The 20,787-nt window shown below is 55.5% G+C and overlaps 2 protein-coding genes across 11 annotated transcripts in view; both read left to right on the top strand.

Moving 5' to 3' along the window:
• The window catches only part of LOC101061644 (zinc finger C3H1 domain-containing protein), a 14,644-nt gene extending 13,227 nt beyond the window's left edge, over positions 1-1,417 (top strand). For all 3 annotated transcript variants that reach the window (XM_029841796.1, XM_029841794.1, XM_029841795.1), the window contains exons 34-35: positions 1-59; positions 567-1,417. The exon at positions 1-59 is cut by the window's left edge and continues 4 nt beyond it. In XM_029841796.1, the coding sequence (XP_029697656.1) occupies positions 1-59; positions 567-659 (152 nt within the window). In that variant the 3' untranslated portion in view covers positions 660-1,417. The remainder of the gene's footprint in view (positions 60-566) is intronic.
• Positions 1,418-3,826: 2,409 nt separating this feature from the next.
• Positions 3,827-20,744, top strand: LOC101061866 (protein tyrosine phosphatase receptor type B). Of its 8 annotated transcripts, none has more exons than XM_029841189.1 (36): positions 3,896-4,033; positions 4,476-4,940; positions 5,445-5,709; positions 5,779-8,932; positions 9,012-9,294; positions 10,857-11,141; positions 11,218-11,481; positions 11,550-11,713; positions 11,786-11,885; positions 11,961-12,230; positions 12,309-12,575; positions 12,975-13,241; positions 13,695-13,958; positions 14,044-14,307; positions 14,519-14,782; positions 14,856-15,119; positions 15,190-15,459; positions 15,588-15,851; positions 15,993-16,259; positions 16,371-16,661; positions 16,800-17,078; positions 17,153-17,302; positions 17,485-17,752; positions 17,841-17,953; positions 18,020-18,125; positions 18,234-18,311; positions 18,398-18,415; positions 18,478-18,559; positions 18,633-18,723; positions 18,799-18,875; positions 18,975-19,109; positions 19,335-19,457; positions 19,649-19,812; positions 20,021-20,156; positions 20,247-20,367; positions 20,460-20,744. In XM_029841189.1, exons 1-36 carry the CDS (start codon positions 3,907-3,909, stop codon positions 20,480-20,482), a joined length of 10,023 nt encoding a protein of 3,340 aa, XP_029697049.1. In that variant the 5' UTR covers positions 3,896-3,906; the 3' UTR covers positions 20,483-20,744. The 8 variants fall into 8 exon arrangements, with proteins under 8 accessions (XP_029697051.1, XP_029697049.1, XP_029697054.1 ...); XM_029841194.1 differs by having other exon boundaries at positions 5,445-5,839; positions 7,409-8,932; XM_029841190.1 differs by having other exon boundaries at positions 5,445-5,993; positions 6,066-8,932.
• Positions 20,745-20,787: the final 43 nt, after the last annotated feature.

Below are 20,787 nucleotides of genomic sequence, written 5' to 3'. Positions count from 1 at the left end.
GACATCTTTACCAACAGGCACTCCACAACCTCCCGCTGTGTGGCGCCCTGTGGAAACATGTAATTCTCCTCCTTCTTTGACGAGCACCACACGTAGATCTGCTCACGTTCCTCAGGTCCTCCTGTCAGAACGTGGCCCGGGCTACCGTGGCCCGGGCTACCGTGGCTAACGTGGCCCGGGCTACCGTGGCCCGGGCTACCGTGGCTACCGTGGCCCGGGCTACCGTGGCTACCGTGGCCCGGGCTAACGTGGCTACCGTGGCCCGGGCTACCGTGGCTACCGTGGCCCGGGCTACCGTGGCCCGGGCTACCGTGGCTACCGTGGCCCGGGCTACCGTGGCTACCGTGGCCCGGGCTAACGTGGCTAACGTGGCCCGGGCTAACGTGGCCCAGGCTAACGTGGCTAACGTGGCCCGGGCTAACGTGGCTAACGTGGCAGCGTTAGCAGCTACGGCCGCTTTATGGGGCCCAGGCTGATCATTGTGGGCTCGTGCGCGGCGCCCGTGCACGGCGCCGTGCGCGGCGCTCGTTGGCGGCGCCCTTGCTCACCTGCTCCCTCCTCCGCAGCGCCTGCTGTTTGAAGCCTCAGACGGACAGACGGACAGACTGGCGCGGCTGCTGGACAAGTGTCAGCAGGTGGGAGTGAGTCTGCGTCAGTGATGAGGCTCCGCCTCCACCACCTGCCCCAAAAACTCAAGTCAGGCGATCGGCAGCCAGACGGTCGCCTGACGGTCGCGCAGCAGACGAGACGAGGTAAGACCGAGGCGTCCTCCCTCCGCCGGCCCCCCGCCGTCGTCTTAAGTCGCCACGTACGTAAGTATCGAGCTGCTGCTGAGTGAGCGTGTTCTTTAACCTTCATGTCCCCCTCGTTTTTGTCTGTCGTTTTTTTTTTTGGTTTGTTTGGATTTAATTTCTTCCTCGTTTGATTTGAACTTCTCCCGGGGGGGCGTCCGTGGGGTGGTTGTTGCACAGGCGGTGACACCAGCCCACCCCGGCGTGCCCCCCCCCCCCCTCGGCGTGCCCCCCCCCCCCCCCCCCTCGGCGTGCCCCCACCCTCGGCGTGCCCCCCCCCAGCGCCCCCCCCCAGGTATCTTTAAGGATTCTTGTATTTGTCTCCTGAGGGGAAACAGGACACGTTTTGCTAAGGTGCTGCAGCAGAACCCTCCTGGATGAGGTCCATGTGGCCTCAGTAGTTAGAGACACTCAGAGACTGAGTCCTCGAGTCCTCGAGTCCTCGAGTCCTCGTCCAGAGACAGTCGGGACCCTCACTCACAGGCTGCATGTGCAATTTGTCCTTTTTTCTTTTTGTCAAAATTTATTAAAGAGTATTGGGAAGACGAGGAGACGAATCTTTCCTCCTGTTTTTTGCATTTGGTAGGAATCAATGTTATTAAATTATGTTCTAAAGATGAAAAAAAGTCTCCTGGTTTTTATTTTCCAATTCATGATTTCATCAATGTTTCAGATGTTCAAAGTTTTAGAATCTGCATTTTACACACACACAGACACACGTACACACACACGTACACACACACGTACACACACACACACACGTACACACACAGACACACACACACACGTACACACACACAAGCAGTAACGGAATAAAACAAAATATCTTAAAGTCCTTTTTCGTCCATTTGAGCATCGACAGTTTCTGACTGAAACAACGGAAACGGTTTCAGGAAATCTCGTCGTCTTCCTCTAATTACACCCATCCTCGGACAAACTCGCCAACCTTGACCTCTGACCTCGGCGAGGAAAGATGGATGTTGTGAAGTGAAGGTGGAGACGGGACGATCACGCCAGCCTGAGGGGGAGGAGCTTCAGCTCTTACCAGGTTAAACTGGAGGAGCCACTCAGGGTGTGTGTGTGTGTGTGTGTGTGTGTGTGTGTGTGTGTGTGTGTGTGTGTGTGTGTGTGTGTGTGTGTGTGTGTGCGCGCCCCCCATTGCTGGAACTGGGGTGAAGCGGTTTCCTGCTGAGGGTGGAGTTTCCTCCACAACAACAGTTCCAGCACAAGAATGAGAGACTGACATGATACCAGCTGGAACACACACACACACACACACACACACACACACACACACACACACACACACACACACACACACACCCCAGTGTCCCCAGTGTGTCCCGTGTGTCCCCAGTGTCCCGTGTGTCCCCAGTGTGTCCAGTGTGTCCCCAGTGTCCTCAGTGTGTCCCCAGTGTGTCCCCAGTGTGTCCCGTGTGTCCCCAGTGTCCTCAGTGTGTCCAGTGTGTCCCCAGTGTGTCCCCAGTGTGTCCCCAGTGTCCTCAGTGTGTCCCCAGTGTCCTCAGTGTGTCCCCAGTGTCCCCAGTGTCCTCAGTGTGTCCCCAGTGTCCCCAGTGTGTCCCCAGTGTGTCCTCAGTGTCCTGTGATGGACAGCTGACCTGTCCAGGGCGCCTGCTGGGATGGACAACCAGGACCACGGGAGTGGACGCTCCTGTTCTGGGCCGGGTCCACCTGTGCAGGTGTCCCTGGACAAGGACCAGAATCCACGACGTCTCCTGGGTCAGAGACGAGGCTCAGATGTCAGACCTTTGACCTTTGACCTTTGAAGGCCACAGCGAGAGACACGTCTGGCGTGAAGGTCACAGCCAGGATGGGGAGGGAGGAGAAGCTGAACTTCCTCTCCCCCTCCCCCCCTCCTCCTCTCTCTCCTCTCCCTCCCCCTCTCTCTCCTCCTCTCCCTTCCCCCTCCTCTCTCTCCTCTCCCTCCCCCTCTCTCTCCTCCTCCCTCCCCCCTCTCTCTCCTCCTCTCCCTCCCCCTCTCTCTCCTCCTCTCCCTTCCCCTCCTCTCTCTCCTCCTCTCCCTCCCCCCCTCTCTCTCCTCCTCTCTCTCCCCCCCTCTCTCTCCTCCTCTCCCTTCCCCCTCTCTCTCCTCCTCTCCCTTCCCCCTCCTCTCTCTCCTCTCCCTCCCCCCTCCTCTCTCCTCCTCTCTCTCCCCCCTCCTCTCCCCTCTCTCTCCTCCTCTCCCTCCCCCCTCTCTCTCCCCCCTCTCTCTCCTCCTCTCCCCCCGTCCTCTCCCCCCCTCTCTCTCCTCCTCTCCCTTCCCCCTCCTCTCTCTCCTCCTCTCCCCCTTCCTCTCCCCCCTCTCTCTCCTCCTCTCCCCCCCTCTCTCTCCTCCTCCCCCCTCCTCTCCCTCTCCTCCCCCCCCCCCCATTCCTCCTCATCATGTGGGATGGACCCTGGTATTTCCGAGCTGTTCCTGGTCAGCCCCCCCCCCCCCCCCCAGCAGTAGAATAGAAGGAAGCTCTGCTGGTTCAGGCTTTCCTCCTCCCTCCCCCCTCTCTCTCCTCCTCTCCCTCCCCCCTCTCTCTCCTCCTCTCCCTTCCCCCTCCTCTCTCTCCTCCTCCCCCCTCCTCTCCCCCCTCTCTCTCCTCCTCCCCCCTCCTCTCCCCCCCCCCATTCCTCCTCATCATGTGGGATGGACCCTGGTATTTCCGAGCTGTTCCTGGTCAGCCCCCCCCCCCCCAGCAGTAGAATAGGAGGAAGCTGTGCTGGTTCAGGCTTTCCTCCTCCCCCCCTCTCTCTCCTCCTCTCCCCCCCTCCCTCCCCCCTCTCTCTCCTCCTCCCCTCCCCCCTCTCTCTCCTCCTCTCCCTTCCCCCTCCTCTCTCTCCTCCTCTCCCCCCTCTCCCCCCTCTCTCTCCTCCTCTCCCCCCCTCTCTCTCCTCCTCCCCCCCTCCTCTCCCCCCCCCCCCCCCATTCCTCCTCATCATGTGGGATGGACCCTGGTATTTCCGAGCTGTTCCTGGTCAGCCCCCCCCCCCCCCCCCAGCAGTAGAATAGGAGGAAGCTGTGCTGGTTCAGGCTTTCCTCCTCCCCACCAACACTCACTTCCCCTCAGCTCTTGAGCTCGTCTGAAGCTGGAGGAGTTACACGAACATGGACGCCCCGATTCTGCTCCTCTTTCTCCTGCTGGGATCCAGCTGTGGGAGTAAGTACGAAACTGCTGGTGTGATGTTGTCACGGGAATATTCTGGGAATCTTCTCCTACCGGGAGGTCCAACAGGTCTGTTGGCTGGACTGGAACTGATCAATACTCTCATGAAAGGAAAGAATTAATCAGGACTGTAAATAATAAAGGGAAAGTAGCAGTTGTAGGAGTAAAGTGTTGAGTAAATATGGGAGCATTGACCTTCCTTTAAACGTTCTTGTTTGTTAAAGCTAATAACAAGCTAAAACTTTACTATAAGAATGTTAATTCATTAACACTCATTAGCCAGTGATTAAACGACTGTAATTCCTCCAGCCTCCATGTTTAGAACAATCCGATGACATCAGCAAAGGAATAATTAAGCTTGATATTATATTGTGCTTAATCAGTGTTGCTTTTATCTTAAAAACTCATTTGTTCACATTTATGATTTTAGATACAGAATTAAAGGACAGAATTCCACTAACGAGCTACCCAGACTACAGCCCATGTTAATTTAGTGTTTTTTGACTTTCAGCCTTTACAAAGTTGGGGGAAGTGCAGCGGTTGGATGGGCCGGCTGCTGCTGCCCCCCCCCCAGCCGGGTTCCTCGTCTCGCTGTCCCCGCACAAGTCCTGTTTGTCCTCCCAACGCCGGCAGCTTGTCCTGGTGCCATGTGACCTCGGTGACCCCGCCCAGAGGTGGGCGTGGCTGGCCGGAGCTCGACTCGTCCACGCGCAGTCATCCAGGTGTCTGTGGGCGGATCCCAGTCCCCGCCTGCCTGGCCACGCCCATCCCGCCAAACTGAGCGGCTGCCGCGAGGCGCCGGCGTGGAGCTGCCTCGACACGGACCGAGGGTTCGGGCTGGCCGATACGCACCTGTACCTGAGGAAACACGCCACGGGGCTGGTGGTCGGCCGGAACCTGCCCCCGTCTGAGTGGAGGAGGTACGACCTGGACCCTGGCGGGAAGGAACGGATGACGTCACTGTGCACGGACGCAGGTGAGAGGAGACAGGTGATCGTTGGAGGTGCGCAGGTGTAGCACAGCCTTTTATATATGTCTACAAATAGAATATTTAAAGGAAAACCTCACGGGTCTGAAAAGGTAAATGTGTAATCAATCAGCCAATCAATCAGCCAATCAATCAGCCAATCAATCAGCCAATCAATCCTTATCTGTATAGCATCTGTTACAATCAAAGTGAGCTAGCTAGGACTCGCTCTCCGTCCGTTTAGTCAACAGGAAGTGAGCGTTACGAAGAACATGGCCGCCGGTCAGCGGGGGACATCCGTCCTCACATTGTTGCTGGTGGAAACACGTCAACATTGTTCTTCCTGCCTCAGGCAGCATCTCAAAGGATGTTCCAGAACTGACCCCGTCACATGGGTCACGGTTCTGGTAACTGACCGTAGAAGAACGCCGGCTTGTTTGGTGCTGAACTCAAAGACCAGAGGAATTTGACTCCAGTGATTCAGCTTCTGTTCACAACATTAATGTCTCACAGGTTCAGACGCTCCGGTTGGACACTCCGGCTCCTTCCCCAACGCTCGGACTCCTTCCGTCAGTGAACTCTTGGTCCTGAGACATGTTGCTGCGTCTGTGGCCGCAGTGACTGACGGCGCCTCCACGGCTGTTACTGACATCAGGAGAACTCGAAGCAGGAGGTCAGAAACAACCGCGTCAGCCACAGACCCACCGGTCCTAAATGGCAGTGATGAACCATTGAGTCCAGACACGATAACGACAGACCAGACCACCGACCAGTCAGGGTTAAATGGCAGTGATGAACCATTGAGTCCAGACATGATAACGACAGACCAGACCACCGACCAGTCAGGGTTAAATGGCAGTGATGAACCATTGAGTCCAGACACGATAACAACAGACCAGACCACTGACCAGTCAGGGTTAAATGGCAGTGATGAACCATTGAGTCCAGACATGATAACGACAGACCAGACCACCGACCAGTCAGGGTTAAATGGCAGTGATGAACCATTGAGTCCAGACACGATAACAACAGACCAGACCACTGACCAGTCAGGGTTAAATGGTAGTGAAGCTACATCCTTGAGCTCAGACACGATAACAACAGACCAGACCACTGACCAGTCAGGGTTAAATGGCAGTGATGAACCATTGAGTCCAGACACGATAACAACAGACCAGACCACTGACCAGTCAGGGTTAAATGGTAGTGAAGCTACATCCTTGAGCTCAGACACGATAACAACAGACCAGACCACTGACCAGTCAGGGTTAAATGGCAGTGATGAACCATTGAGTCCAGACACGATAACAACAGACCAGACCACCGACCAGTCAGGGTTAAATGGTAGTGAAGCTACATCCTTGAGCTCAGACACGATAACAACAGACCAGACCACTGACCAGTCAGGGTTAAATGGTAGTGAAGCTACATCCTTGAGTCCAGACATGATAACGACAGACCAGACCACCGACCAGTCAGGGTTAAATGGTAGTGAAGCTACATCCTTGAGTTCAGACACAATAACAACAGACCAGACCACCGACCAGTCAGGGTTAAATGGTAGTGAAGCTACATCCTTGAGCTCAGACACGATAACAACAGACCAGACCACTGACCAGTCAGGGTTAAATGGTAGTGAAGCTACATCCTTGAGTCCAGACATGATAACGACAGACCAGACCACTGACCAGTCAGGGTTAAATGGTAGTGAAGCTACATCCTTGAGCCCAGAGACGATAACAACAGACCAGACCACCGACCATTTAGGGTTAAATGGTAGTGAAGCTACATCCTTGAGTCCAGACATGATAACGACAGACCAGACCACTGACCAGTCAGGGTTAAATGGTAGTGAAGCTACATCCTTGAGCTCAGACACGATAACAACAGACCAGACCACCCACCAGTCAGGGTTAAATGGTAGTGAAGCTACATCCTTGAGCCCAGACACAATAACAACAGACCAGACCACCGACCAGTCAGGATTAAATGGTAGTGAAGCTACATCCTTGAGCCCAGACATGCTAACAACAGACCAGACCACCGACCAGTCAGGGTTAAATGGTAGTGAAGCTACATCCTTGAATCCAGACATGATAACGACAGACCAGACCACCGACCAGTCAGGGTTAAATGGTAGTGAAGCTACATCCTTGAGTCCAGACACGATAACGACAGACCAGACCACCGACCAGTCAGGGTTAAATGGTAGTGAAGCTACATCCTTGAGTCCAGACACGATAACGACAGACCAGACCACCGACCAGTCAGGGTTAAATGGTAGTGAAGCTACATCCTTGAGTCCAGACACGATAACGACAGACCAGACCACTGACCAGTCAGGGTTAAATGGTAGTGAAGCTACATCCTTGAGCCCAGACATGCTAACGACAGACCAAACCACAGACCAGTCAGGGTTAAATGGCAGTGATGAACCATTGAGTCCAGACACGATAATGACAGACCAAACCACCGACCAGTCAGGGTTAAATGGTAGTGAAGCTACATCCTTGAGCTCAGACACGATAACAACAGACCAGACCACTGACCAGTCAGGGTTAAATGGTAGTGAAGCTACATCCTTGAGCCCAGACACGCTAACAACAGACCAGACCACTGACCAGTCAGGGTTAAATGGTAGTGAAGCTACATCCTTGAGCCCAGACATGATAACGACAGACCAGACCACCGACCAGTCAGGGTTAAATGGTAGTGAAGCTACATCCTTGAGTCCAGACATGCTAACAACAGACCAGACCACCGACCAGTCAGGGTTAAATGGTAGTGAAGCTACATCCTTGAGTCCAGACATGATAACGACAGACCAGACCACCGACCAGTCAGGGTTAAATGGTAGTGAAGCTACATCCTTGAGCCCAGACATGCTACCAACAGACCAAACCACCGATCAGTCAGGATTAAATAGTAGTGAAGCTACATCCTTGAGCCCAGACATGCTAACAACAGACCAGACCACCGACCAGTCAGGGTTAAATGGTAGTGAAGCTACATCCTTGAGTCCAGACACAATAACGACAGACCAGACCACCGACCAGTCAGGGTTAAATGGTAGTGAAGCTACATCCTTGAGTCCAGACACAATAACGACAGACCAGACCACCGACCAGTCAGGGTTAAATGGTAGTGAAGCTACATCCTTGAGTCCAGACACGATAACGACAGACCAAACCACCGACCAGTCAGGGTTAAATGGTAGTGAAGCTACATCCTTGAGCCCAGACATGCTAACAACAGACCAGACCACTGACCAGTCAGGGTTAAATGGTAGTGAAGCTACATCCTTGAGCCCAGACATGCTAACAACAGACCAGACCACTGACCAGTCAGGGTTAAATGGTAGTGAAGCTACATCCTTGAGCCCAGACATGCTAACAACAGACCAGACCACCGACCAGTCAGGTAGAAATGACAACCATGCCACGGTGACTCTCGCTGAGTCAAGAACAAGCACAAGCTCGTCTCTTCCCACCGCCGAGGTCGATCCGGAAGTCTCCTTTGACCCTTCAGTTCCTTCGTCTGGCGATTCCACCACAGACTCAAACCAAAATGCAACAGACCCACCGCGTTCATGGGCCGAGGAGGAGGCGACACACAGTGGCTCCGCCCTTTCACCTGGCTCAGGCACGGCCACGCCTCCTGCAGTACCGACACCTGCAGCGTCAACAGTGCATCAGCTCACAACCCCTCGACAGGCGCCGTGGCCCATCACCCAACGTGGGCCGTCTGTGTCCCCCACAGACCGGGGGGGGTCCACAGACCGGGGGGGGTCCACAGACCGGAGGGGGTCCACAGACCGGGGGGGGTCCACAGACCGCTTCTCCAAGGCGGCTTCAGCGCCGCCACCTCCGAATCTGACAACAGCGCCGTCAAACACACTGGAATCATCCACCAGAGCGATGCTCACCACCACGGCCAGTGCTGCCACAGAAGCTCCGCCCACGACCATCATGGCGGCGTCCCGTCCGGCGCCCAGCAGCCTGGTAGGTGTCAGCAGAACCGAACCAATAACGAGCTGTTGTGGGTCTTGACTTGACAGTTGTGTAACGGGTCCTGCTGCAGCTGCCGTCCACCGAGGCCTCGCGCTGCTCCCTGAACTGGACCTGGATCCGCTGCGGCTCCGATTACGTGGAGGTGAGGTTCTCCAGCAGGGCGGGTCCGGCTTGTCGGTTCAGCCTGGAGGCGGCCGAGGACTCAGGTGTTCACACCACCGGCTGTGACCTGGAATCAGCACCTGAAGCCTCCTTCGTTTGCCGGATGAGGAGTCTGCGTCCCGGGACCCTGTACCAGCTGACGGCAGTCTCCAGCAGGGACGGACAGAAGAGCACCGCCACAGCTCGTACAGGTGAGGCAGGTACAGGTGAGGCAGGTGTGGTGCTGGTACAGGTGAGGCAGGTACAGGTGAGGCAGGTGTGGTGCTGGTACAGGTGAGGCAGGTACAGGTGAGGCAGGTACAGGTGAGGCAGGTGTGGTGCTGGTACAGGTGAGGCAGGTGTGGTGCTGGTACAGGTGAGGCAGGTACAGGTGAGGCAGGTATGGAGCTGGTACAGGTGAGGCATGTGTGGTGCTGGTACAGGTGAGGCAGGTGTGGTGCTGGTACAGGTGAGGCAGGTACAGGTGAGGCAGGTATGGTGCTGGTACAGGTGAGGCAGGTATGGTGCTGGTACAGGTGAGGCAGGTACGGTGCTGGTACAGGTGAGGCAGGTATGGTGCTGGTACAGGTGAGGCAGGTGTGGTGCTGGTACAGGTGAGGCAGGTATGGTGCTGGTACAGGTGAGGCATGTACAGGTGAGGCAGGTGTGGTGCTGGTACAGGTGAGGCAGGTATGGAGCTGGTACAGGTGAGGCAGGTATGGTGCTGGTACAGGTGAGGCAGGTATGGTGCTGGCACAGGTGAGGCAGGTATGGTGCTGGTACAGGTGAGGCAGGTATGGTGCTGGTACAGGTGAGGCAGGTATGGAGCTGGTACAGGTGAGGCAGGTATGGTGCTGGTACAGGTGAGGCAGGTATGGAGCTGGTACAGGTGAGGCAGGTATGGAGCTGGTACAGGTGAGGCAGGTATGGTGCTGGTACAGGTGAGGCAGGTATGGAGCTGGTACAGGTGAGGCAGGTATGGAGCTGGTACAGGTGAGGCAGGTATGGTGCTGGTACAGGTGAGGCAGGTATGGAGCTGGTACAGGTGAGGCAGGTATGGAGCTGGTACAGGTGAGGCAGGTATGGTGCTGGTACAGGTGAGGCATGTACAGGTGAGGCAGGTGTGGTGCTGGTACAGGTGAGGCAGGTGTGGTGCTGAGGGGCTAAGAACGAAGGGCATCGGGTCAGAGAGGAACCTGTAACGGGCCAGATTCTCCAGACTGGGCCGGCCTTGGTTCCCTCTGGGCCTCTTCCCTCCTCACATTGTTCCTGCAACAGGAAGCAGAAGGACAGATTAGACGTTCAGAAGGTCCAGAACTCATCAGACGGTTCCTCAAAGGTTTATGACGTGAGGGATGGTCGGATCCTCCGTGGTCCTTCAGAACCTGGGCCACGTTGGCCCGGGAGCCAGAGGAGCAGCCACGTCTCAGGGAGGAAGCTCCCTGTTTTCTGTTTCCTGTCTGCACTCAGAGCAGCACCAGAAAAACAGTTTGTTCTTTAAGAGGTCCAAACAATGGTCTCGCCCCGGTCCAACACAGGAAACACTAAAACCTCCCCGACAGGTTCTTCTTCTGGAACCGCTAAGAGCTGTTGATAAGCGCAGGTGAGAGGTGAGGGGGGGCAGGAAGCAGCACCCCCGAGCTTCCTGCCCCACGTCCTCAAGACTCACTGAAACCATGGAAACCACCGTCTGGTGAACTCACCGACCCGACTTCGTCTGTGTGCCGGTGCTGTGGCATTTTCTGGACGTTCTGACTCGTGGCTTCTCTCTCAGACCCGGTGGGTCCAGCTGTCCTGAGTGCCGAGCCAGACCGGGACCACCACGGAGGCTCGACGGGCCTGCGGGTGTTCTGGTCTCGCTCTGCCGGTCACGTGGACTGGTACCATGTGACTCTGGAGGACAGCGTGTCTGGGTTCACTGGCAGCACCAGGGTCATGGGCACTGCGGCCCCCCGGGCCGGATTCGGCTCGCTGGTCCCGGGGACCCGCTACACTCTCAGTGTGGTGGCTTCATCCGGGGAGAAGAATTCCACATCTGTCCGCACATCAGCAGCGACAGGTGAGAGGAAGACGAGCGTTTGGGTGTTGGACCTCCGGTGCTGTGCTCTCCACCAACCCTCTCACCCGTCATCCAGCGCCAGCACCTGTTGGCCGCCTGCAGGTGGCGCCCTCGTCCTCAGGCAGCCTCGCGGTCTCCTGGCAGGCGGGTTCGGGCAGAACCGAGCGGGTCTGGACTCTGCTGCAGGACCGGGATGGTGTTTTGCTAAAGAACATCTCTCTACAGAACACTGCTACCTCTATTCTACTGGACCACCTGCAGCCTGGCACCATGTACACCATCACCGTGGTAACAGAGGCCGTGGGTCTACAGAGCTCCGCCTCCATTCAGGCCGTCACAGGTAAATATTAGGGAATCTCGTGGTCTCGGGAGGGCTGAATCTGTTTCCTGTCCTTGTTTTGACCTCAGTGCCAGCAGTGGTGTCCAGTCTGAGGCTGGACCACAACGGCAGCTCACACAGTCTACAGGCCTCCTGGCTCCCTGCTGAGGGGGGGGTGGACACGTACCTGCTGACCCTGTCCGCTCCAGGAAGCCCCGCCCAGGAGCGGCGCCTGACTCCTAACACCACCCAGGTGCAGTGATGAAGCATATTTACAGGCAGACTTCATCGAGCTGAGGCTAACGGCAACTTCCACCCTCCCCAGGTGGTGTTCAGGGGTCTGACCCCCGGCCTCAGGTACGAGCTGAGGCTCAGGACCACAGCTGGAGGAGTGAGCTCAGAGGCAAGAACCAGCGGGAGGACAGGTGGGTGTTCCTGATGCCAGGTGGGCCTCTTTGGGTCCCGCCCTTTCCCTGAATCACACCTGCATCCCATTTCAGTGCCCCAGCCGGTGTCGGGTCTCTCCATGACAAGTGATGGCAAGATCCTGAAAATCAGCTGGGCGCCCCCTAGCGGCTACTGGGAGAGCTACAACATCCTGTTGAACAACGGCTCGGACGTTTTGGTGAACCAGACCATCGGCAAAGCGAGCACCCAGCTGGCGTTCTCCAGCCTCGGCATCGGTCTGGTGCCAGGACACCTGTATGAGGCCGACGTGACCGTTCACAGTGGCAGCCTGAATAACACGGCCCGTTGCTATGGACGACTGAGTCAGTCAGCACTCACAGCACATCTGTGTCGCGCTCTCGGCTGGGGTGAAACCCTTTTTCTGTTTGACGCCCCTGCAGCGCCGCGTCCCGTCCAGCAGCTGGAAGTCCGTCACGCTGATGAATCCAGTCTCAGCGTCCTGTGGAGGCCACCAGCTGGTGAATGGGACCGCTACAGCGTGGTCCTCAGGACGGTGGACAGCGCGTCCATCGTGGATCAGCGGGTCCTCTCCAGGGAGGCTACAGAGTGCAGCTTCTATGGTCTCACCTCTGGATGCCTGTACTCCGTCACCGTGACAACCAACAGTGGCAACCTGAGCAGCTCCTCCTCTGTTACCACCAGAACAAGTAATTCAGTCGACCGCACAAGAACACTCGACTTTTCCTCACTTATGAGTTCGATGTATACCTAAACTTTTTTATGTGCTGGACTGTTTAGAATTAATCGTGACCCTTTATTGATCATTTGATTGATTAGCAACGATTCCCCGATGACCAGGAATGATGGTATTCAGTTCCCGCGATGTATAGTCCCGCCACTAGGTGGCGACACAGGACCTCGCCAATGGATAACGATAAAACTGAAGCAGGAATATATAATGTAATCTAAAGTCACAGTGTCTACCTGGAAAATATTGCACGAGTTATACCCTGATTTTTTTTTTACCTGATTTTTTTAACCCTTCATTTTCTGTCAATATTCAAATCTTTAACTTAAATCTGTCTGTGCACTATGTGACCCCTCAGCTCTTGCTCAGGTCACGGGGTTGCAGGTCTCTAATGGCGGCAGCACGGACAGCCTGCAGGTCCGGTGGCACCAAACCTCTGGGCAACTGGATTTTTATCGAATCCTGCTGGTCCATGGCAGCATAATCATCAAGAACCAGAGTGTGGAGGCCAACACGACCAGCATCAGCTTCCACGCTCTGATTCCTGGAGCGCTCTACAGGGTGGTGTTAACCACCACCAGAGCTGGTCAGAGCTCCAGGCAGACGGTGGCAGAGGGACGCACAGGTGAGACTGGTCTGTGGGGGGTGACTGCCTGTCGGATTTAGGGCTTTTATGTTTTTATGTTTTAACTCTGCTTCATAATAGTAAAAAAGCCAATCAGAGTTTGTGCTGCGTTTTAAACTTTTGAACTTTACTTTTTAATCTGAAGTTATGCAACAACAAACAGTCTGACGTCGGTTGTGTGCACGAGGAGGAACACCAGCTGGGGTGTGTCTGTGTGTGTCCAGGACGTTGTTGAAAAGCAGAAATTTGTCAGGAATTTTCAGGAAGTCTGCACATCAACAACCTTTGTTTCAGAAACTTCCTGTTGAAACAGGAAGAGGATAACCAAGAACCGACCTGAGAGGAAAGCGAGCTTCAAGGGACTGATTTTAAACAGTCCCTTGAAGCTCATTCGGCGGTGTAAAACCACACCACCGGTGCCCCCCCCCCTAACCGCCGCCTTTCCTCCCTCAGTCCCGGCAGCAGTTGGAGAGGTGACGGTCAGCAACAACGGTCGTACGGACTTCCTCAGCGCGTCTTGGCGTCCATCGCTCGGGGAGGTGGACAGCTACCTGGTGACCCTGAGCGACCACGACAGGACGCTGCACATTGTCTCAGTGTCCAAGTCCAGTCCCGAGTGCGTGTTCAACTCTCTGGTGTCGGGCCGTCTCTACAACATCTCCATCAGCTCCCGCAGTGGCCTCTTCTACAACCACACTCTGGTTCAGGGGCGGACACGTGAGTCCAGCACCACCAGAACTGAGACGTCACCGGACCCCCGGCGACACATCCCAGCTGTGAAATGTGCTTATTGTCCTTTCAGAACCCTCTAAAGTGCAGAACCCAACGGTGACGCACGCCGCCCAAGACGACTCCCTCAAGGTTTACTGGCGTCACGCTGCAGGAGACTTCGACTTCTACCAGGTGTTCATCAAACACAACAACGCGTTCCTGCAGAACCGAACGGTCCTGAAGATGCAGAACGAGTGCGTGTTCACCGACCTTGTGCCCGGCAGGCTCTACACAGTTCTGGTCAGCACCTGGAGTGGGAATTATGAGACCAGTGCTTACACCCATGGCAGGACATGTGAGTGACCTCTGATCCTTTGACCTTGAGGCACCAAAAAAACAGTAACATCAGATATAAACAGTGAAAAAACTGGAGTTGACCAGAAGGGAAGCAGCCGTCCAGAACAGATTCATGCTAACGTTCACAACCTGAGAGCTTTTACGCAACGTCAGTTCTGTTTCTGATAGTGTCTTTATGACTGAGACTAGTCTATTCTCCTGTCCCATAGTCCCAGCAGCTGTCCGATCCCTGGTTCTGACTGGTTCTGACACGGACAGACTGAATGTCACGTGGTCAGCGGCGCCCGGAGATGTGGATCACTATGAGGTGCAGCTGCTCTTCAGTGATATGAAGGTGTTTCCTCCCATCACTTTGGGCAGCGGCGTGGAAGAGTGCGTCCTGTCCTCGCTCACACCTGGGCGCCTTTACAAGATCCTGGTGTCCACCTTCAGTGGCCCGAACCAGAAAGTCCAGTTCATCGAGGGCCGTACGGGTCAGCACACACAGGTCACAGCCACATCAGGTCAAACACCATGAAGCACTCACTAATGCAGGTTCCTCCTCAGTTCCTAGCAAAGTCAAAAACATCCACGTCAGTAACAGCGGCGACAGCACCAGCCTGAAGGTGAGCTGGACACCTGGTCAGGGGGACGTGGACGCGTACTTGGTGTTCCTGTTCAGGCAGACCCGACAGCTGGATGTGCGGCGAGTCCTCAAACACCAGAACGAGGTCGTGTTCGGCTCCCTGCAGCCAGGGCAGATGTACGATGTGACGGTCCAGTCAGTGAGCGGAGAGCTGCTCAACAACAACACGGCCGGCGGACGCACAGGTGAGCCACGCTAACGAACGCAATAACTCACAGCTACGGTTCTGCGCTCTAACTTTATTTATGCACGCAGTGCCCTCACCAGTGACGGGTCTTCAGGTGGAGGACCTGCACTCCACCCACAGCTTGCAGGTGAGCTGGGAGGAGGCTCGCGGTGTTTCCGACGGCTACGTCCTGCAGCTCCTGGATGACCGAGGCAGCCTGGTGACAAACTGCTCTCTGGCCTTTGGTGAAACCAGCCGTAGGGTTGAAGGCCTCACCGCTGGCAGGAAATACAGAGTCCAGGTCCAAACCACCAGTGGGGGGGTCCACAGTCAGCGTGTCAACACTGAGGCCCGCACATGTAAGACCTCCTTTTTATGCTTCGCGCGTAAATATTTTTGTTACGATTAAATGCACTTTGATAAAATAAATATATAATATACCACAATCCAAAGTCAGTAAAATGGAACTCTTCCTTTCTGCGGTCAGGGCCCGCTGCCGTCGCTGATCTGGCCATTCAAACCAACAGCACCAACAGCCTGCTGTTCCGCTGGTCGCCGCCAGAGGGAGACTTTGACAGCTACGAGCTCTTCCTCTACAGGAAGGACGACTCGCTGCAGGAGAGACGGCGAGTTCAGCCCAGCAGCCAGCAGTCCTCCTTCCAGGGTCTCACACCTGGAGCTCCCTATCGCATGGTGGTGGTGACCCACAGTGGAGAGCAGAGCAACCAGACATCAGTCTGGGCCAGGACAGGTAAGCCACAGGAGCAGAGCTCACCTGCCCACCACAATCATCTTGTGTATCCAACAAAATCATTTTCACAGTGCTGTTATTATCAGTGAGCATCTGCCGCTTTACTTGCAGCTCTTTTGAGTAGAAATATCATGTCTTTAGTCCCAGCAGCCGTGGTGTCTTTGAAAGCTCATGCTGGAAACCAGTCTGACACTCTGTGCGTGAGCTGGGACCAGGGCCCAGGTGAGCTCAGCGGCTACCTGTTGTCTCTCTACAACCCCAACGGCTCGCAACAGGCCAGGATGCAGCTGGGCTCAGAGGCGAATGAGGCGGTCCTCTCAGACTTGGTCCCAGGCCGACTTTACAGAGCCGAGGTGCTGAGTCTCAGTAAACAGCTGAGCAACGGAGCCAGCACACTGGGTCGGACAGGTGAGGGGCCACCGTCACCACCAGCAACGTGAATGAAGCCTTCTGTCACGGGTTTATGCTAACTAAGCTAAAGTTCCAGCACTGGATCATCGTCCTGTTCCTCCCCCTCAGCTCCAGGGCCTGCCACTTCTTTCCTGTTCAGGGGAGTCACCAACACCTCCCTGGAGCTCACCTGGAGTGGCCCCATCAACTCTGACTACGACGACTTTGACCTGCAGTGGACGCCTCGAGACCGTCTGTCCATCATCAACCCCTACCAGAGTCGCACGTCCGGCAGCCGCATCCTAAAAGGGATGTTCCCTGGGCGACTGTACACCTTCAGCCTCCGTACGGTCAGCGGGGCCATGGGGCCGAGGGCCTTATCCACTTACAGTACAGCCATTCACATCAAAATCCGAACCAGTAGGTGGCAGCGCCGGGATCCACAACCTGAAAATCACTTACTGTGGTTTATTTGACTAATTTATCATTTGTATTGTGCAAAACGTGGCACGTGCCACAGGTTTGTGTAAATGACCAGTTTGTGTGGTGGGTCTGCAGAGCCCCAACGGGTCCCCAGCCTCCACTGCCGCCCAGAGAGCTCCACCTCCATCTCCTGCTCTTGGGCGCCCCCAGAGGCCGACTATGACTCCTACACCATTGAATGCCTCCACCAAGACTCCCGGACCTTGGTCTACTCCAGACGCACCGGACGAGACTCCAGCGCCTACGTCATCACCCAGCTGGAGCCCCACAAACGCTATCGGGTGTCAGTGAAGGTCATCTCTGCAGGGGTGACCAGCGAAGAGGCTCAGGACAGCGTGGTCACCATGATTGATCGTAAGATTCACTCTGGAGGCTGCTGCAGACTGTGTGTGCAGGGGAGGTAAAGAGCCCATCTGTGCCTCCTGCAGGACCTCCAGTGCCCCCCCTCAGTACCCGGGTCAACGACAAGTCTTCTGTGGTCACCAAGTCCTCCATCTTCTTCAGCTTTAACTGCAGCTGGTTCAGTGACGTCAACGGAGCCGTCAGGTTCTTCACGGTCGTGGTGACGGAATCCAAAGGTAAACAGAGCCTGGTAGAAAATGATGATGTTGCCATCGTTTACCCCCTGCTGGTCCAGCCGCCCCGTTGAAGGACGGTTGAAGGTGAAGGAGGGTTGGAGACTTTAGAAAAGACCAACGTGACGGTGACCAGCGTTCAGCGTGGTCGGCGGCCTCACCTTTCCTTCCTGGTGTGTGTGCAGGTAGCGATGACGGCCAACCTGAGCAGAGGGACCCTCTGCCCTCGTACCTGGACTACAAATCCAACAGCTCCGTCACGTCCTACCAGACCAGTTACTTCCCCAGTCAGTGCGCCGGGGGGCCCGACAGCGGCTCCCACACCTTTGAGCTGGGCGTAGGGACAGGGACGGACACCCTGGGGGGCTCGTGTGACGGTGGACAGTCGGAAGCAGAGAGCAGAAACCTGAAGCTGTTCTGTGATGGACCTCTCAAGCCCAACACTGCCTACAGGTACCGCAGCTGAAGATGGTCCTGGGGGGTCGCGGGGGGTCGCGGGAGGATCTCTGACTCGTGTCTGTCTGCCTCTGTCCTGCCGCAGGCTCAGCGTCCGCGCCTTCACTCAGCTGTTGGAGGAGGACAGCAGCGACCTGGGCAGCAGGTCTCCCCTCTTCACTGACACCTTCCTGTCGCTGCCCATGGTCACCGAGGCCGGTGAGCGTGCACGGCCCCGCGCACTCTGCTGACCTGCGTCTGTATTAACCTGTTGTTGGCCTGCAGAGCCTTTGAGCGGCGTGATCGAGGGCATCAGCGCCGGCGTGTTCCTCGTTGCCGTGATTGTAGGCGTCACCGCTCTGCTGGTCTGCAGACAAAAGGCTCGCAAGGCGTGAGTAGCCAGCGAGGCGTCGCCGCCACCACGGCGCAGCCCCAACGGCCCAGGGGCGGCTCCTGGGTCTGCAGGTACCCAAGGTGTCACACCTGTTCTGTGTTTCAGGGTGGATGACAGAGCGACCGTCAGGATGAGCGTGAGGAGAGAGAGGCTGGCAGCAGGAGGTCCAAGCAGCCAGAGAGGGTAGGGAAAGAGCGCCGGTACCACCCCCAGCCTGCTCTGGGGCATCTTCACTCATGGTGACTGTTGTTCTCCGTCTTGTTTTTCAGCCATCGCCGCACCTCCAGGTGAGAAGATCAGATGTACTTTTTAAACGTCCAGCTCTAAACATTTTCATTTTGCCCCTCAGCCCCATCAAAACTGCAAACTTTGAGAGCCACTACGTCAAACTGCAGGCGGACTCCAACTACCTGCTGTCAGACGAGTACGAGGTCAGTTCTGACGAACATCTCTGCTGCCTCCTCTCCGCGGATCTGTAGCTAAAACCACTTTTGTCAACGTCAGAACCTTAAAGATGTCGGCCGGAATCAGAGCCAGGACTCGGCTCTGCTGCCTGAGAACCGCGGCAAGAACCGATACAACAACATCCTCCCCTGTGAGTCCAGAACAGAAACACGTTACACCTGTCCTCACCGTCCTCTGCTCACGCTGGGATGCTTCTTGTGTTGAGATGACTCCACGAGGGTGAAGCTGTCCTGTGTGGATGACGACCCATGTTCTGACTACATCAACGCCAGTTACATCCCCGTAAGGCGCCTTCACGCGTGCGCCCTCTAGTGGTCGCACTGGCGGTTACAGCAGCCGGGATTTAGGGTTTCCACCTAAATCCCGGCTGCTGTTTCTCAGGGGAATAACTTCCGTCGGGAGTACGTCGCCACTCAGGGACCCTTGCCGGGAACAAAAGATGACTTCTGGAAGATGGTGTGGGAGCAGAACGTCCATAACGTGGTGATGGTGACCCAGTGTGTGGAGAAAGGCAGGGTGAGTGTGTGTAGATAACAAGGCCCATCAGCACACAGACTGGATCATTTATGACCATAAGTGATCCAGTCTCATTTATGATCCAGTCTGAAGGCCTCAGCAGTTTTGTGAGGTTCAGAATAGTCTTGGTTTTATCCTCTTTTATCTTCCAGTCAGTATAAGCAAAGGTTGCACTGGTCATTCAAATGGGATTTGCAGCTCTTGTGTCCTGTGTCACCTGCTCAGGTGAAGTGTGACCACTACTGGCCCTTTGACCAGGATCCTCTGTACTACGGCGACCTGATTGTCCAGATGCTGTCAGAGTCGGTCCTCCCAGAGTGGACCATACGAGAGTTCAGCATCTGCAGCGTGAGCATCACCTCAGAGCTACACACACGTCAGCAGACAGCAGAACAGGTTTACAGCTGTGTGTGTGTGTGTGTGTGTGTGTGTGTGTGTGTGTGTGTGTGCGTGCGTGTGTGCGTGCGTGTGTGTGTGTGTGTGTGTGCGTGTGTGTGTGTGTGTGTGTGCGTGCGTGTGTGTGTGTGTGTGCGTGTCAGGAAGAACAGCTGAGCTTCACACGGCTGGTTCGGCAGTTCCACTACACCGTGTGGCCCGATCACGGGGTGCCAGAAACCACCCAGTCTCTGATTCAGTTCGTCCGGACTGTCCGAGACTACGTCAACAGAAGTCCTGGATCTGGACCCACGGTGGTCCACTGCAGGTACCAAACCCAGGCCCAAGTACTGAACCCGACCGCTAGTGTGAGGCGGTTTTGAGAAGACCTTTTAATTTGATCCCACAACATTTGGAGTTTTCAACGCCACACCCTCGGTGTGTGTGTCCACGTTACGACTGTGCGCTTGTGTGTGTGTGTGTGTGTGTGTGCGCTTGTGTGCGCGCTTGTGTGTGTGTGTGTGTGTGTGTGTCAGTGCCGGGGTGGGTCGCACAGGCACCTTTGTGGTGCTGGACCGACTGCTGCAGCAGCTGGACAACAGGGACACGGTGGACATTTACGGCTGCGTGTTCGACCTGCGGCTCCACCGCTCACACATGGTGCAGACGGAGGTGAGAGAACCGATCCCGAGTCAGTCCGAGTGGTTCCGCTGCTCTCCGTCCTCCTGACCCTGTTGCCATGACGCCCCCGTGTCTCCCCAGTGTCAGTACGCCTACCTCCATCAGTGCGTTCGGGACGTCCTCAGAGCCCGGAAGCTCCGCAGCGAGCAGGAGCACCTCCTCTGTCCCATCTATGAAAATGTGAACTTCACGTCCCAGAGAGGTGAGTGACCTCGCCAACGCCGCCGCCGCCGCCGCCGCCGCCTGGATGTGCAGACGTGGGAATAACCTGTACGTATGATCCTTCCTCCGCAGAGACGCCGTGCACCAGACGTTAAAGACACCACGGCCAAACATTTCTGTTCATATGTTAAATACTCAAGTCCAACTTTATCATTATTTATGACGTACAGGCCAAATGTTATCTGAACTTTACACTATTCATCAGCTTTTTTAAAATTCTGTTTTCAATATTTGCACATTAATTTAACTGTATGACGAATTTATAGTGAAAAGATTCTTCTTGAAAGGATTGTTTAAATGTTTTTTAGCATTTCGAATCACTATTCAAGTGTTCAATAAACTATTTATCCTATAGAAGTATTAGTGTGCATTAATGTTCAGCCTTTAAACGTCACACGTC

This window comes from Takifugu rubripes, chromosome 9, assembly GCF_901000725.2.
Source record: "Takifugu rubripes chromosome 9, fTakRub1.2, whole genome shotgun sequence".
NCBI lineage: Eukaryota > Metazoa > Chordata > Actinopteri > Tetraodontiformes > Tetraodontidae > Takifugu > Takifugu rubripes.
The sequence above is the reverse complement of the archived record's forward strand: the minus strand, read 5'-3'. Positions and strand labels throughout refer to the sequence as shown.

Excerpts from the sequence above, each read along its gene's own strand:
- LOC101061866 (XM_029841187.1), top strand. The coding sequence starts at position 3,907 with ATGGACGCCCCGATTCTGCTCCTCTTTCTCCTGCTGGGATCCAGCTGT. Across the intron at positions 9,295-10,856 it reads CACCGCCACAGCTCGTACAG|ACCCGGTGGGTCCAGCTGTC; the intron begins GTGAGGCAGGTA and ends CTTCTCTCTCAG. Across the intron at positions 19,110-19,334 it reads AGTGTGTGGAGAAAGGCAGG|GTGAAGTGTGACCACTACTG; the intron begins GTGAGTGTGTGT and ends TCACCTGCTCAG.